The sequence below is a fragment of the Giraffa tippelskirchi genome, chromosome 13 (assembly GCF_054371585.1).
Source record: "Giraffa tippelskirchi isolate mGirTip1 chromosome 13, T2T-mGirTip1v1.2.pri, whole genome shotgun sequence".
Lineage (NCBI taxonomy): Eukaryota > Metazoa > Chordata > Mammalia > Artiodactyla > Giraffidae > Giraffa > Giraffa tippelskirchi.
The window spans coordinates 53433494-53451621 of record NC_137287.1 but is presented as its reverse complement, the minus strand read 5'-3'; the positions used below and the strand labels follow the sequence as shown (position 1 = coordinate 53451621).

The 18128-nt window shown below is 39.4% G+C and overlaps 1 protein-coding gene across 2 annotated transcripts in view; it reads left to right on the top strand.

Annotated features, from left to right (window-relative positions):
* MACROD2 (mono-ADP ribosylhydrolase 2) overlaps positions 1-18128 on the top strand; it is a 2278672-nt gene that overhangs the window by 759869 nt on the left and 1500675 nt on the right. For both annotated transcript variants that reach the window (XM_081556519.1, XM_081556518.1), the window contains exon 5: positions 2304-2420. In XM_081556519.1, the coding sequence (XP_081412645.1) occupies positions 2304-2420 (117 nt within the window). The remainder of the gene's footprint in view (positions 1-2303; positions 2421-18128) is intronic.

Below are 18128 nucleotides of genomic sequence, written 5' to 3'. Positions count from 1 at the left end.
AAATATTCACATATTCACGTTAAAATACTTTTCTTGATGCTCTTGTAAAAAATTTAAACATAGAGAAATTTGAACCTAATTTTTTTTCTTAACAGTTTCACCTTCCTTTTCACATCCCATAATCACTTTTGATATTTGGTATATATATTTCTAATACATGTATACTATACATGTAAATGTGGATGTGTATGTATGTGTGTTTGTATTACCTTTGTAAACAAAATTGTGACTATACATAAAAAATAGATAAAATATATATGTTTAAAAAATAGATACAATATGTTGTATATATATCACATATTGTATCTGTTTTTTAAACCTGGCATTTCACTTAGAAATCTTTTCATATTTAGGACTGACTACTTGCATATAAAGTTGACATGTTCTTTTTAACAACTATATAATAGTTCACAAAGTAAAATTGCTATGTGAAAGAGTGAACAAAACTTGTGATTTTTTGTTAGGGAAAAATTTTATATGTGAGTGTGTGTGAATAACCAGTAAAAGAGCAACAAACATCAGACTGCTGAAGAGCTCTCTAGGTGGGAGGTTAAATAGTAGTATTCATATTCTTCTTGCTTATCTATATTTTTCTTTTTTTATATAAGAATAATAGTTATTTAAAAATTTACACAAAACTTCCACCTAAGGATTTTAACATAATATTAGTTACTACCATTAACAGGGCATATAATGTTATATTATTCAAATTCCGTGCATAATTCTGTTAGATACAGCCATTCTTGACACTGATTTCTAGGGAAACTGGGGCTTGAGCAGCATATGGCTGGTAAAGGTAGAGTATGGATTTCAACTAGGTTTACTGAAACGCTATAAGTATAGAGTTCATTTTGCTGTGAGGGTCTTTGAGGTTCAGGTTTATTCTCAGATTTTACAGGTGTGCAAACAGTGATGCAGGAAAGCCCAGATGAGCTTGTTTCCCTAAGAGACTTGTTCAGCCAAAACATATTTCCTTTTCAGTCAGTGGTAGCAAAAGCCACTTGGTCATTTAGACAAGTTACATGCCCCTCAGTGAAAAATTTCCCATTCAATATCTAGTTTCCTCTCAAAAGAATGATAATAGTAAACAATGATCAATTACATGGTGTGGTGGACTATGAGCTATTACACTTGTGTGCTCAGTAGCTCGGTCATATCCAACTCTTTGTGACCCCATGACTGTAGCCCTCCAGGCTCCCTTGGAAATGGAATTTTCCAGGCAAGAATACTGGAGTGGGTTGCCATTTCCTTCTTCAGTTATTATCAGACCACTAATATCCTGGTCTGTTTTCACAGCCCAGATTACTATTACTCTCTTTCTTTCTGTTTCTTAACCCTTCATTTCAATTTGCATTTCCTTTCTGTCCAAGGAACTCACTTACTAACAACTAGATTTTGTGCATTTGGTCTTAGCCTCTACACATGTGCTTGCGCCTAATCTAGTCAAATACAGCTTTAATTTCCAGTGGCATCAGATGTGTGTTTTCAAAAGGTTGTTCTCATTGTGAAGGGCAGTTGTGAAGCGGGGTGAGGTGAGATTCAGAGAGCTGGTGAGACCCGGGCTTGGGGAGGAGCAGGGCCTCTTCGGTGAGCAGAGCTGGAGCAGGAGCTTGCGGAGGTTCTCCTTTCCATGTCAAGAGAGTGAGGGGCGCTCTTCTAGGCACTTTCCCAGACGCGAGCCACTCTCGCCCACCGTCTAACCCCTGGATACCCTGCAGATACCTACTGTGTCTGTGCCATGCCTTTGAGAGGGAAGGAACTGAGAGGTCTGGGTCTTTCTTCCACAGCTCTACTGTCTTAGTTTTGCCACAATGGCAAATGTTTCCGAGTGCCTTTTTTTCTCTTGCGTCTTGATCTTTTTTCTTCTGTAACCTGTGGTGTACTGGAGGCAACACTTACCACCTTGGAGACAGCATTAGTAGCATTTCTTCCCAATCCTGTATTAGGTGACATGGAGTTGTAGTTTGAAATGGACATGGTAGGAGTATTTACCCAATTGAAGCTGGAGCAGACTACAATATAGGCTCCACTACCCACTAAGGATACTGTTGCTTAACGTTAAACTGCACGCCTGTTTCCTAAACCTGCTCCTTCTGCCGACCACACAAGAGAGGAGGCACAGAGAGAGAACTGGAGAGAGGAGAAAATGGTGTTTAAGGGACTGAACACTGTGGGTTTCCTTCTCCAGGCGTGTGGTGATTTCTAAGAGGAAAAACTTGAGTTCCTTGGCTTTCCCTGTCCCAGGTTGTACCTTTATTTCCAAAAGAGCAAACATGGGCTAACTTTTTTTCTCTCTCCTGCAGTGGATGGCTGTATTCACAGAGCAGCTGGGCCCTGTCTGCTCGCTGAATGTCGTAACCTGAATGGCTGTGAAACTGGACATGCAAAGATCACGTGTGGCTATGACCTGCCTGCAAAATGTGAGTTCAGCTCTTTTGAGTACTGTTTCTAAATCAGATGAACACTCTTGTTTTATTCCTCAGGTGGGTAACTGGAGGAGGAAGTGGTAGTGGTGGTGTTTAATTAAATGTGCTTGTATTGAGATTTTGTACCTGGTAATGAAATGTGTTTTTTGAATACATCTCCAAATATATATATATATACATATATATGAATATATATGTATATATATATATAGTAATGTTTAATTGTAGGTGGATTTTTGTTCAGATCCTCAACAAAGTGTCTCTGAAACAGAAAAATAAAAATATGAGCAAAATATACCTTACAGTATTTAAATGCTGTGGAGTGACAGCTTCTAGAAATGATGCCAATTTCTTATTCCTTGTTCAGATTTCTTGATTGTGGATGTGTTTAGAGCAAAGGAGATCAAAGTGATGTATTGTGTTTTCAGCTGCCATGGAAAGGCTGATTGGCAATTACAGCCAAGGCATCTGTCACGCTTGGCTTTCAGGAAAAGCCAATGGAATGTGGTTGTCAGAGTGAGAATGTATTTGCTCTTTAGAATGTGGAATGGTCAAAATTTCCATTATATTTGAATGGAGAGAAGTATTGCATCTGATTGACCTTGTTGCTTAGTCATTTAGCCAACTGCACAGGGTGATGTGGAATAAAAATTACTGAAAAAGAAGCTGGTTAAAGGCACAGATTTTTTTGTATCACACAATCTTCAGGGCTTGGGGGTGGAGGTAGAGGATTTCATTGTACCATTAAGCTGTGCACTGGTCTGGAAATTGGGAAATCAATTGGTTGTTTATTCCATTCACCTGCTTTTTACGATAACCTTATGGTGAACACTTTTTTTGTGTGTGGGGGGGGTAAAAGTGAAGTTGATTTCTTTTTACTGTTTTAATCGTGGAGAATATGTGACTAAAAAGTTATAACACAACCTTTGGACTCTATAGACTAGTTATAGGAATGAATTTGTCGTGGATATGTGTGAGTGGCGAGATCAAGTCTGATATATTTTTAAGACTGAAGTATATTTAAACTTGAGGATTTTTAGTGAATAGTAATATATTAAAATGGTATTCTTTGTAGAAATTACAGTACAGCATTCTGGATTCCTCACAGTGTATTGCTAGTGAAACTACGTCTGCTATATACTGTCTAATTTTTCCTTTAATGGCTTCTCCTTTTCCTTTCCTTGTTAGTGTTTTTATCTTGTGTGAAAGAGTCAAATCATGGGCCAATGGCCCTCACTCCTGCTTTAAAAGTATATTTATGTCAGATAAGTCCTCTGTGTGCAGTGGTGTTCAGAGCACTCCCTCTGACTCAGAGGCCCTGAGTATTAAAGGAGATTTCCCTTTCCAGGATGGTAGGATTCCCTATTTACCTACATTGGTCATTCTTCCTTCTTACCGCCATACTACCTTTGTGATATAGTCAACTGATTCCACCCTGAGGACAAGCAGATTATTGATGATTTTCAGACTGGTGACTGTCCTTAAACCAATGAATAATTGTAGTCTCCTATTGATTAAGTACTTTTTTTCTTATAAGTTAAAGCACAAATCAAAAGTTCATCAGCCCTGAGATTTCTGAAGACAGATAGCCTCAGAATCATTAACTATGACCAAATTAAATGGTGGCTCTGTTGTATGGATAGACACCATGATCGTTTTGTTTCATGTGCTTGCTCCTGTCTGAAATCCCTCTATATGAGCTTCCTTGATTGTCATTCAGCTCAGTTCAGGGTTGTTGAAGGCTTCTACAACACCAGACATTGAGGTACAAAGATCAGTGTGTACCTGTGCTTGAGGAATTCCTTGACTGGGATTCTTGGGCATTCCAGGGCAAGTAAGTCTTTGTAGAACAAGGATTCTAGCTGTGGAAAAGTCATTCGCCAGAACTCAGTACGTAATCTTTGTGAGCTGAGATACTGAATCAGATGACACACCAGCCCAGAGGGCACATTTAGGGGGAAAAAAAAATCATCCATCAGGGTAGAAGTTCCCAGACTAGAATGACAGAACCACCTCAAGAACGTCACAAATATGGGGTATTTATGAATAGATCTTGGTGTTTCTCTATAGTTAATGAGATTAATGATCTACATTAAAAACATAAAGAAAAACAATGAAAACAATAAGAAATGAGTAATAACAGCTTAGACTTTGCACACTACTCTGTAGTGCATCACAGTACTTTCACCAGCCCTTGTGTTTTAAATTATATTTTATAAACATTGTGTGTGTTCATTTTCCCTTTCCCTATCCCTGAGAGATGTTTTTCTTTCTCATCAATTTGGTTCATCCATTTCAGAGTCATTAACAATTCACAGATGTGCTTTTGTAGTGAAAGAATGAAAAGGGAGCTCATTACATACTGTTTGGGTCATTTTTCCCTTCCATATTTAATAATTTCATGACAGTTTGACAGCAGAGTCTAGTTCCTATCTGTCCTCTGTGACAGCGGTTTCATCATTTAAGGTACTAAAGCCAGTCATCCAGTCACCAGTGATAATATCTTTGTGCCTCAGCAATTTGTTTGCAAAATGCTGTTGTCTGGGTTACAGACAAACTTGGTAATTTTGGACTGGTCTTTGCTTTCTTCATGCTTGCTAAATTAGTCTATTCAAAAGTGCTTGTATTTGAATTAATTATACTTAGATCCTGTATTCTGTGATCCATCATAATCAGTGGAATGATAAGCCTCAAAGATTTAGCATTTCTTCACTGCTTGGATATTTTGAATGATTTTTTTTTTTTTTTTGATGTAGAATGGCCAGTCATTCTTATCAAAAGTTATCTTATGAGTGGAAAGAATATTGGTCAGTATTTTAAGGAACTGACTTAGAATGTGGACTAAGGACTGTTTATATGATTTGACCTTTTGATACATTCTCTTTTATAATATTAGTTTTTCTTTGGATTCATAATAAAGTTTAGATTTCTGTAGGTTTTTATTGTCAACCAGTTGGACATTTCTGTTCATGCTGTCATCTTTCTGTGAGAGGGTCAGCTTCATGTGGCCAAGGCTTGTCCATCTCAATTTCAATCCCAGGATCAATATCTAGCATATGAGCCAAATTAACATGAACGAATGAATAGTTTCAAACTTTTCACCTGACAAAACAGAGAGGTTTTTGCCTGTTGCTTCTAATTCTTGCCCTCCTGCAGTACATTTTGCCCAGTCTTCATAGATGCTGCTGCTGCTGCTGCTGCTAAGTCGCTTCAGTCGTGTCCGACTCTGTGCGACCCCATAGACGGCAGCCCACCAGGCTCCCCCATCCCTGGGATTCTCCAGGCAAGAACACTCTCCAATGCATGAAAGTGAAAAGGGAAAGTGAAGTCGCTCAGTTGTGACTGACTCTTCGCGACCCCATGGACTGTAGCATAGCAGGCTCCTCCGTCCATGGGATTTTCCAGGCAAGAGTACTGGAGTGGGGTGCCATTGCCTTCTCCGCTTCATAGATGAATATTCCTAAATTCAAAGTCCCTGTGATTGTCTGCAGGCTCAAGGTGATGGGACCCTCCTTACCGTCTTCTGTCTTCCCGCTCACTCGCACAGCCTGCTTTGCTGGATCCTTAATGCCTTTTCATTAGCATCCCCTCCACCTGGGATTCTGTTCGTCCAGATATATGTGTGGTTTTTGCCCTCATCTAATTCAAACCTTGCTCAAACCTCACCTCAGATATCACCCTAACTAACCTATTTTTAATTACTTCTCTCCTTTACTTATAATTGTCTATCTGTAGCATTTAACCTTCAAATACACTGTGTCATTTACTTATTTAGTTTCTTGTCTGTCTTCCCAGATTGGAATGAAGGTAGTGGTTGTTTTTCTGCATCTTTTTCATTTATTGTTGTATCCATACAGAAAAAATGTATGAAACCTAATAGGGGCTCAAGAAATATTTTTGAATGAATGAATAAAATCTAACTCTGTGCTATGCTTAATCACTCAGTCATGTCCAACTCTTTGTGACCCTTTGGACTGTAGCCCACCAGGCTCCTCCATTCATGGGGTTTCTCCAGGCAAGACTACTGGAGTGGGCCGCAACGCCCTCCTCCAAAATCTAACTTGACTCCTCTCCAAATCCTTCAGTGGGTTTTTCCTCAAACACAGACTTGTTAACCTGATTATCTTTGGCCTTCCATGATTTACTCTCCTATCTTGAGTTAGTTATGACCTTTTACATGATCTGAATGGCTCAAGATGGCGTGTCTGTACATGGTACATGGGTTCTATATTGGAGAGTTTCTAGAGAATTCTGTCTTCCTTTCTACTTATCTTCCAAACTCAGCTCAAATATCACTTCTGCCATGAAGCAACTAAACTAAAAGTACCTTCTTTTCCCTCAAAATCCAGAAGACTGCATGTTAACATGCTGAGAGCACATTTCACTTGCTATTATTATTGTTATTTATGCGAACTTTCCATCTTTCTAGAAGTCCCTTTTGTATAATGGATACTAGAGAAATATCTGTCAAATGAATTGATTGGTAAAGGTGCCAGATTCATTAATAATTGCTGGTAGGAAAAGGAAAGTCACTTAGTCATGTCTGACTCTTTGCAATCCCATGGACTGTAGCCTGCCAGGTCCTCTGTTCATGCTCCAGGGAAGAGTACTGCAGTGGGTTGCCATTCGCTTCTCCAGGGGATCTTCTCGACTCAGGGATCAAACCTGGGTCTCCTGCATGACAGGCAGATTCTTTACCAACTGAGTTACTGGGGAAGCCCAAATTGCTGGTACGGGGGATGTAAATGTATACCAATATTTCTAAGAAATTATAAAATCAGTGTTAGTTATCTATTGTGTTTTTTAAATCATATTTTACCATATACCTAATTCCAAAGTCTTTTATCTAAGAAATTTAGTCTTTTTTTAAAAAAATTATAGTTAATTTATAATGTTAGTTTCAGGTATATAGCAAAGTTATTCAGTTATATATATATATAATATAATATAATATAATATATATAATATATATATATATTCTTTTTTGATTATTTTCCATTATAGGGTATTATAAGATACTGAATATAATTCCCTCTGCTGTACAGTAGGTCCTTGTCACTTGCTTATTTTGTATACAGTAGTATGTCTGTTAATCCCAAACTCCTAGCTTATCACTCCCCCACCCTACCACCATTTCCCCTTTGGTAGCCATAAGTTTGTTTTCTATGTCTGTGAGTCTGTTACTAGTTTGTAAAGAAGTTCATTTCTGTTATTTTGAGACATTTACTCTTAATGGGCCTTCTTCTAAAGGTGAACAAATAAAAATAAAGAAGTCACATCTACTTTATTTGATCATTTTCAACATAGGTCACATGTCTATTTTATTTCTTGAGAGTGCACCACTTTTAGGCCTTAGGGTTGAATAATCATCAAAAATAAATGGAAAAAATGTTAAATTTGTGAATATAAAATGGTGGACTCTGTTTTTTAAGAAAATTTCTCCTATTTAATATTTGTACGACATCAAAGGGTACTATTAGCATCCAACTCAGTGCTTTTCATTAATCATTTGAAGGGAAACTCTTGGGCGAGAGGCCACAGCCTAACATGTATGAATATCATGGAGTGGTGGGAATCAGCATCCTTAGTTTATTCCCAGGTGCAGTCATAATCAGATGATCGTAGCTTAAAAAAAGGTACTGTTGATAATAATTAGTACTTCTCTTGTGCCCTTCATCAAGAAATCACAGTGCTTTGAGACATTAGCTCAGTAGTCCGTTTGAAATTTCTATGAGGAACTGACATCGCAAGTAATGTTTTCTTCCAACACACAAGAGAAATTCAGGTACAGAGAGTTTAAATCTCTTGCTCCCAATAACAAACCAGGTCCATATTACAGACATGGCAGTGACCGAGTCAGTATTCCTGAACTAGGGAGCGAGTCTGTGGCCAGTGAGGGCCAGGCCTACTGCTTGTTTTTGTAAATAAAGATTTTTTCAGAACACAGACGTGCCCGTCTGTTTACATATTGTCTATGGCTGCTTTCATGTGACAGAACTGGGCAGTTGTGACCAGGATTGTATGGCCACAATGCCTGAAACATTACTATCTGACCCTTTGCTGAAAAAGTTTGCCAACAACTAGTCTATGGTAATACTTACTTTTTATAAAGGAGGAAGCTGAGATTTAGAGGGATTAACTGTTTACTGAATTTTATTGAACATATGTGACTTACTCAGATCGCTGTTGATAAAAATGAGATTAAAATACCTGCTATCTCTTTCTTGGGACAGTCCCTGCTTCTGTTGCTTCAACAGAACCTCATTTGGGGAGGATGATCTGCAGCCTTTTAAGTCTTTCAAATGATAAGATTGCCTTGGGAAAAACAATGCTTGGCGGGGGATGGGGGTAGGGTGGGGGAATAAGTCGTTTTTCTCAACAGGGCCAGAACTGGAGAGTGAATAAGTTAAACGTCTGAAGGGAAAGTTAATTCAAACCATCAGAGTATTAGGCAATACATCTTTATTCCTTGCTTCCTCCAGTTGTGTTAGTCAGTGTGCTGAACGGGAGCCTGTAGTCCTGAGGAAATTCAGTTTCTAGGGGAAGCTCACAAGATGGCTCTGAGTCAGTCCTCTGCAAAACACGACCTGATTTCAACCCTCGCGGCTCCCTCAGCAGGTGTCTGATTGTGACGGTGGTGGAGAGGGCTTGCTGCTAAGAGTGTGACTGCCAGTCTGTGACGGAGGAGACCGGAGGGCCCTCATGAGCCCCTTCTGAAATGAAATGCCTTATATTCTGTAAAGAGAAAAATGGCTTTTGAAGAACATAAAATCATCTTCCTTCCTGAAGAGAGAGATGAGATTTTTTTTTTTCCTCCTCAAATCAACCCTGATTGGCTCATTTTCCTTAAGTGCTTTAGGAGTTTAATTTCTATCTGAATCGATTTCTTTATAATTACCACCTCTTTCGTTTATATTAAGTGAATTTTGTATAGCTTATCTCCTTTGTGGTGCTCATGATGAATATGGACGTGAGAAGGACAGAAGGTTTTCTCCATGGAGAAACAGCAGCAGTACCTCCTGGGAACCGGTTAGAGATGCAGACTCTGGTGTCCCACCCCAGATGTCCTGAATCAGAGACTGTTTTTGAATCAGCTCTCACAGGTTCTAATGTGAAACCATCGCCTAGACAGTGATGATGACAACAGGGCAGAACCCTTGCCTTTTGATCGCTCACCTAGCACACCACGAAGGCTTCCTTTGGGTCACAGATGAGAGTTTTCTTTGAAGAGAACTCTGACATGCTCTACATTGCTTTGTGGCATTTTCACACTTAGTGATGGTATCTGTATTTATTTGTTTCTTTGTTTATAACTAGTCTTCTCAAACAGGATAACAGTTTAAGGAGAACAGAAATCGTATCAGTCTCATTCACCCCTAGAATCCTTAGCATCTGACATAATAAATGCCCAGTTCAGAGCTGGAGGCTTTCAGTACATGTTTCCTGGAGGAATTAATGAAAGCACTTTCTTTGTCTTTGTCATAGCTGTGCTGCCATAAGCTGACTAAAAGTACTCTCCAGACAAACCTATGTGACTCCAGAAATCTGCAGAGCTAGCACTGCCTCTTGCAGCATGTCTGTTACCCCATCATCAGGCATGCTGCTTGCTCAAAGACTCTATCTAGCAGAGCAAAAAAGCACAATTTTTTTGTTGTTGTTGTTTAATTTGTTCACATGGTGCACATAGAATCTACACTTAGATTATGTTCTTTGTCTCTTTATTTGATTTGATCCATTTTGGTAATATCCCCTAGTAGTTTTGTGATGAAATATTTAAAATTCTAACAGTAAATAGTATCTTTTAAAAATGTCTACAGTTTGGGAGTAACTAGGTATTTATATCGTTGCATTACTGGCTGAGTGTAGAATAGCTGCCTGTACTTGGCTTGCACTAGTTGACATCTTAGCAGGCTTTCAGAGGACATCGTGTATACCTTCTTTTTCCTATGTGATCAATAGGAAATAACAGTGTAAATCAATTCTGAGTGATAATGTAAATGGGCTCTTGAAGGCAATTCCCGCTGTGAAATGAGTAGTTAGCGGTGACAGTGGCATTAACCGCAGGGGGGGCGGGTAATCAGCCTTTGGATGTGTTTAATCAGTTATCAGCTAAGATTAAAAAGAGAGCTGCTGTTGTGCAGGGATCATCATTTTCAGGATTGAAAAGATGAATAGTTGAAGATGTTCTCATAAATTAAAGCCATCAGAATTGCTTTGAGTAATTTAGGATGCTTTGAGGTCAGGCACAAGCAAACAGGAAAGGTTAATCTCGGAGCCACAGTACTTAGTGGGCAGGAACAGCAGAATACATTTGTTGAAATAAGTAGCAGATACTTGGAAGGAAGGTTATGGCCAACCTAGATAGCATATTTAAAAGCAGAGACATTACTTTGCCAACAAAAGTCCATCTAGTCAAGGCTATGGTTTTTCCAGTGGTCATGTATGGATGTGAGAGTTGGACGGTGAAGAAAGCTGAGCGCCGAAGAATTGATGCTTTTGAACTGTGGTGCTGGAGAAGACTCTTGAGAGTCCCTTGGACTGCAAGGAGATCCAATCAATCCATCCTAAAGGAAATCAATCCTGGGTGTTCATTGGAAGGTCTGATGTTGAAGCTGAAACTCCAATACTTTGGCCACCTCATGCGAAGGGCTGACTCATTGGAAAAGACCCTAATGCTGGGTAGGATTGGGGGCGGGAGGAGAAGGGGACGACAGAGGATGAGATGGTTGGATGGCATCACCGACTCGATGGACATGGGTTTGTGTAGACTCCGGGAGTTGGTGATGGACAGAGAGGCCTGGCGTGCTGCAGTTCATGGGGTCGCAAAGAGTCGGACATGACTGAGCAACTGAACTGAACTGAACTGAATTAAATGAAGATTTTCCTCAGTCCTAAAATGTTTCTTGAGCTAACATATACTAGCATATATGATTTGAATATGAAATGGGTAAACTTATTAACTATCCTTGCAATTAATTACTAATCCCAAAGATTAAATATTAGACCACTTCATGGCTTGAATAGAGGTGTTTCCAGATGAAAATATTGGTGAGACCAAGCTCTGCACTATGGAATAAAAGATTGGTTCTAGGTCAAGAACATTAGTCGTTAAGGTAGAAGGTCCAAGAAGTCTTGAATCCAGGATAGTCTAATTGTTGGGTCAAACCTTCTGAGTTTCCTCATCCATGATTAGCTGGGAGGGGGGACAGTCTACATCAGTCAAAGTTGTTAAGGAGTAGACACAGAACCACTTTTTAATAGTGTAAGACTATAGATATATAAATTATGTTTGTGTGTGCATGCTCTGTGTCTGATGCTTTGAGACCGCCATAGACTGTAGCCCGCCAGCTTCTCTTCTCCAGGCGAGACTACTGGAGTGGGTTGCATAAGGCTCTATTATTACTTGTAAACCATCCCATACCTCATTTACTTATTCAACCAATGTTACTAGCGCTTCCTCTGAGATTTTAGCGTATAGAAAAACTACAATGAAGAAGACTGCCAAGGTCCTCTCCTCTTCCATTTTAGGTTCCAGCAGAGAGAAGTAGAAAATAAACACATTTATGTAAAAGCAGAGCCTCTCAGATGATGGTAAGGGAAATGAAGAAAATAAAAAGTTCCATAAGAATGGACAGTGGAGGGAGGGAGCTACTTTTCCCATGGTGGTCAGAGAAGGCCTCTTGGAGGAGGTGGTACCTGAACTGACTACTCTCTGGGGAGAAAGTCATTTCCACCAGATTGAAAGAGATTTACCACTGGGTTAGGAAAAATCACTTTGCCCAAACTGTGGAATGAGATAGCCCATGAATTTTTTGGTACTTCTTCTTTGCTGCAAGTATTCTATTTCAGTTCTGGTGTATGTACAACTTTAATTTTAGTCTAGTTTTTGGAGGTAATAGAGGTAATACCACTACTGTGGAGCTGATGGGAATTTAAAAGCTCACTGAATCCTAATTAATTTTACAGTGAAAGAACCTGAAGCTCCTAAAGATTATTTTTTCCAGGGTCCTCTGTTAAGAAACAGAAGCAACAAGAATCTGGGGTCTTGACTCACAGTATAACCCTCTAGAAAGAATACTAAAATGTACTGTCTCTCCTATCTCTTTGATCATACTAACTGCCTTATAGGAGTATTGTGAAAAGTTGATTAACTATTAAGTGAGATGATATACATAAACGTACTTTTGAAATATTGATTTCTTATGGCACTTTATTGTTAATAGTAATTTTGATGGATGCATGCGTGCTCAGTCATGTCTGACTCTTTGCAGACTCATGGACTATAGCCCACCAGGCTCCTCTGTCCATGGGATTTTCCTGGCAAGAATACTGGAGTACGTTGCCATGCCCTCCTCCAGGGGATCTTCCTGACCCAGGGATTGAATCTGTATCTCCTGCATTGCAGGTGAATGCTTTACTGCTGAGTCACCAGGGAAGCCCTGTTATTTAGATAAGCTATATGTAAATTATGGCACTCTGAGTTCTACTAGTAAAGTTTACAACAGTAATCCACTTGAACATATGCAGCAGTGTCTGAGAAAATGTGGAAATCACAGATAGTCATTAAGAAAAATCCTGCACTATCCTCAAGACTCAAACATTTTCTCCAGCTTCTATCTAGTATCTCATCCTTATAGAAACTCTTCAAAAGTCAATTTCAGAAACTTCAGATGGCCCTGCATTGATTGGAAAGATATGTCCACAAGTTCTTTGGTATTTCTTCTCACTTTGTGTGTGGACTGGACTTAATGACACCCTTCTAGTGAATGGAATGTGTCAGAATACTGGAAATTTCTTAGATTAGGTCACAAAAAGACTGGTTTCCATCTTTCTTGCCCTCACTTGCTTTGTCCACCTTCTCTCTTTCTCAGATCTCTCTGTGTTAGTTTCCCAGGGGTGCCATAACAAATTGCCACAGACTTGATGGCTTAAAACAGTGATTTATTCTGTCACTTCTAGAGGCCAGAGGTTTGGAAATCGAGGTAAAGACTCTAGGGGAATATCCCTCTTTGCTTCTTCTAGCTCCTGGTTATGGCAACATAACCCCAATGTTTGTCTCTTCACATGGCCATCTTCCCTATGCTTCTCTTTGTCCTCTTTTTCCTTTAAGGACGTTTATCGTTGGATTTAGGTCAATTCTTATACAGAATGATCTCTAAGTCTTGAGATCCCTAACTTGGTTATCTCTGCAAAGACCCAAATAACTTCACATCCACTGGTTTTGAGACTCAGAACATGGCCATTATCTTTTCGGGATTGCCATTTAACCCACTGTACATTCTCTTGGTAAAGTCAGCACCCATGTCATGAGGTGGCCTTGAGGAACATGAGCTACTACGTTGTGAGAGACCTCAGACAGCCTCTGTAGAGGCCCTCACAGTGGGGAACTGACGCCTGTCTGTGAGTGAACTTGAAGGTGGATCTTCTGAGGTCTGTCAACAGCCATAGAAGTGAGCTTGAGAATACACCCTCTGGCCTCACTGAAACCTTCAGATCTCCCTGGCTGGTAGCTTGATTTGCAGCATCATGAAAGACCCTGAGCCAGAACCACACAGTTAAGCCACTCTTGAATTCCTGACCTAGAGAAATCGAGATAATAACTGTTTGTTATTTCTAAGTTTGGGCTATTTGTCACACAGCAATAGCTAAATAATTCAGGAACTATGGCCACGAACTACATGAAGCAGGGTGAGGTGACTAACAACAGAATGGGTGGGGTCTATCACATTTTCTCAATACCCAACCTACCAGGCTGAAGGACAGGGCTAAATGCAAGATGAAAGCAAAATAGAATTTAGGGCTAAAGTTACAGTTGCATTTTAAATAAAAAAATGCAATCATACCTCTTCATGATATCTTCTGTAGACAGCATACTAGATTGGAAAAATGGTTATGAATGGAAACTTCTGTCCTTTTCGTACTAATAAAGAAGAACAGAACATTAAGCCTAGCTTAGTAAGAAAGCATTGGGAGGAAAATCATACAATTTGGTATTAATATCTACCTGGTATGCTTTAAGTGTTTTTTAGCCTTTGTAGTTACCAGTCATATCATATCATATATATATACATATATATATACACACATATATATATACACACACACACACATATATATATATATATATATATGTATATATATATATATATATATGAAAGAAGAGAGTGAAAAAGTTTGCTTAAAACTCAACATTGAAAAAGCTAAGATCATGGCATCTGGGCCCATCACTTCATGGTGAATGGATGAGGAAACAATGGAAACAGTGAGAGACTTTATTTTCTTGGGCTCCAAAATCATTGCAGATGGTGACTGCAGCCATGAAATCAAAAGACTCTTTTGAAGAGTCTTGAAATGAAGAAAAGCTCAATGAAGAAAAGCTATGACAAATTAGACAGCATGTTAAAAAGCAGAGACATTGCCGACAAAAGTCCATCTAGTCAAAGATATGGTTTTTCCAGTAGTCATGTGTGGATGTGATATTTGGACTATAAAGAAAGTTGAGCACCAAAGAATTGGTGCTTTTGAACTGTGGTGTTGACAGAAGACTCTTGAGAGTCCCTTGGACTGCAAGGAGATCCAACCAGTCAATCCAAAAGAAAATCAGTTCTGAATATTCATCAGAAGGACTGATGCTGAAGCTCCAATACTCTGGGCACTTGATGTGAAGAACTGACTCATTGGAAAAGACCCTGATGCTGGGAAAGATTGAAGGTGGGAGGAGAAGAGGATGACAGATGATGAGATGGCGGGATGGCATCACTGGAGTTGGTGATGTTCAGGGAAGGCTGGAGTGCTGCAGTCCATGGGGTTGCAAAGAGTTGGACATGACTGAGCGACTGAACTGAATATAGGTGTATATTAAACTGATAGGAATTGCCATTTTCATTTTGAGAAGAAAAATTAATTCTGCTTTTGTCCTGTGTTGGTGCTGTTAGCTGAATGAAGGAGAGGTGACTTGCTAGGTACCTTTGTGGCAGGGCCCTTCCAAATTTGTTTGCTGGACTTAGTAGTATGATTTCCATTAGCGCCTTCTTTTTTCAGAACCACCTTGAGTTTGCTCCATTTCTAATCACCCACTATTTGTGAAATCCCTATAATTTCCTAAGGGGTTCTGGAGCTTTCCTTCCCCTTCCTGTGACATTTTGAGGTAAGATTTATTCCCCATCTGTGTTTGTTCTGCTTAGTGAAGATCATCAGAGACAACCTTAACTATATTTTTACAAATTCTCTTTCAAACTGTGTGTTTTTTATTTAGAGTTCAATTACCCATTTGAAGGTGTGTGGAGGACAAAGGGCTATTTTAGAAATCCTTTCTCTTTACAGACACTCAGTTTTTGTTTTCTTTCATCATGGCACATGATACCCAACTATTGTCTTTCCTAACATGGCCAGGTGATTTTTTCCTGTTTTAATGTTACTCCTCTACTTGGGTGTGTCACATACTCATATATACATGTACACACACACATATGGGGCTTCCCTGTGCGCTCAGATGGTCAACAATCTGCCTGCAATGCAGAGTTTGATTTCTGGGTTGGGAAGATCCCCTGGAAGAGGGAATGGCTAGCTACTCCAGTATTCTTGCCCGGAGAAATCCATGGACAGAGGAGCCTGGCAGGCTATGGTCCATGGGGTAGCAAAGAGTCAGACATGACTGAGTGACTTAACACTTCCACTTAAAAATATATATATATACATGTATATATATATATGTATATATATATATATATATATATATACACACAAACACACACACATGTACATGTTATTTTTCATGTATTCCATTAGAAGTATATTCTTATGCTGAACATGAATTTCCTTCTGCATTATAATGTGTTTTATATTAATTCAGGGCTTTTTTCAGTTGTGTAGCTATTTGGAAAAGTATTCTGGGAGAGTTTGAGGGTTTGGTGGAACTGGGATGGAGGACTTTAGGGATCCCCCAGGATAAGTACACCTCACATCTATCAGTCGGTCTGGTACATATTAAGTAGTGATAAGTGTTTCATTCAAACGCTGGTTGGTTCCTAAAATATGTGCCAGGTGCTTGGCTCATCTTTTGGAAAAGGGTGATACACAAAACAGACAAGGACCTTGCCCTCCTGGAACTGAGTTGATCTGAAATGAACACATGACTTGCCTAAGATCACACAAGTTTAAGTGATAAAAGCTTGCCAGGAGTCCAAACTGTCAGTTTTTCTGTCTATAATCCTTTCGTCTTTTTCATGAGGATTTTATCTGGGGCCTCATCCAGTGGGAGGATATCTGGTGGTGGAGGCCTTCTTGCCTCATGCTATTTTGGGGGTTTCCTGTGCAGAGACCAGTGGAAATGGTCAGTGGATTCTGACTTGTACCTTGGGAGGGGAGGAGGACATGGCACACATTTCTCTATTAGTGTAAATGACTCTGGAAAACCTTTTTTCTAACTTGGCATCAGGGGTACAGGCCTTTCTTAACTTGGGTTCAATGTAATAGCTGCCTGGCATTTTCTAGTGACACGTAGAGCATATTCCTGTAATCCCTAGGAAAAGTTTGATATTTCACCTTACTTAAGAGTAAGGCAGACAGTGATTTATAAACACTTTTTTCAGTGACTGTGATTTGATATCCATACATTTTAGGAAAAAAATTCTTTTGGCTCTCTAGTGCCTCAATCAGAGCGTCAAACGTGCATTATTATATTACACAATGTGGAAACCAATTAAACAGACAAATGTGTTGCCTATCTATGGTTTCATTCTATTCATTTCCTTTAGAAGCACCTTTTAAAAATAAGATTGACCCATGTCTATTGAAGCATCTGTACCAAGCTTTGTCTCCCATTCGCAAGACACATGGGTGGCATTCGGGAGTTCTGGCCTATCCTCTGGCGTTATGGCCTCTCTGATCTTTTGTTTACTTTTCCTTTCCTTTTCCTCTAAGTCTTTTGTAATTCCTTGTCAAATTTTTGTTGAACTCTTTGATTGATTTGTGGTGTAATTCATTTTAAAGGTAGAATTTGGAACTTCCTGAAATCAGAATCAACCCATGAGAAGTATTTGAATGGATGCCCTTACTGTCCAGAACTTTCTATTGATATTCTCATCCCTTTCCATGGTTAAGAACATGGGCTTTGAAGCCTAGCATTCTCGGCTCAAATTCAGGCTCTGGATTTGGGCAAGTCGTGAATCCTCTTTGGGCCTCTTTGGCCCTGGATGTGGGAGTAAGAATAGCCCACTCTCACAGGAGTGCTGCGGGTGATGAGTCAGCATCTGGCCTGCCTCCAGGTAAACACTGTGTAGCTGAGCTGTTTTCCCCTGAGATCATCCTTGCCCCCCCTTATCTGAAATGTCACCCCATCACTCTCTCTCCTCTTCCCCTGCCTTACTTGATGTCATGGCCCTTATCTTCATCTGAGGTTATTTTATGCCTTATTCACGTAGTTTTCGAATGTTTGTCTTTTCCACTAGAACGTAATCTTCATGAGAGGAGGGACTTTGTTCACCACTTTATCTCCTGGTCCTAGGAAGTCTTTGAAAGCATCTGTGAATGAACAAATGTATGTACACCAGAAATTTTAAGCTTAATGGTTTATAATTATTAGCACAATTACTGGAAGAACTGGGCTAAGGAAACAGTTTCGTGCTCTACTCACTTGGCTCTTCTAGGGTCTTGGCTAATAGTTAAAAATAAGCCAGGAAAATAGCATTAATATATTGGGAG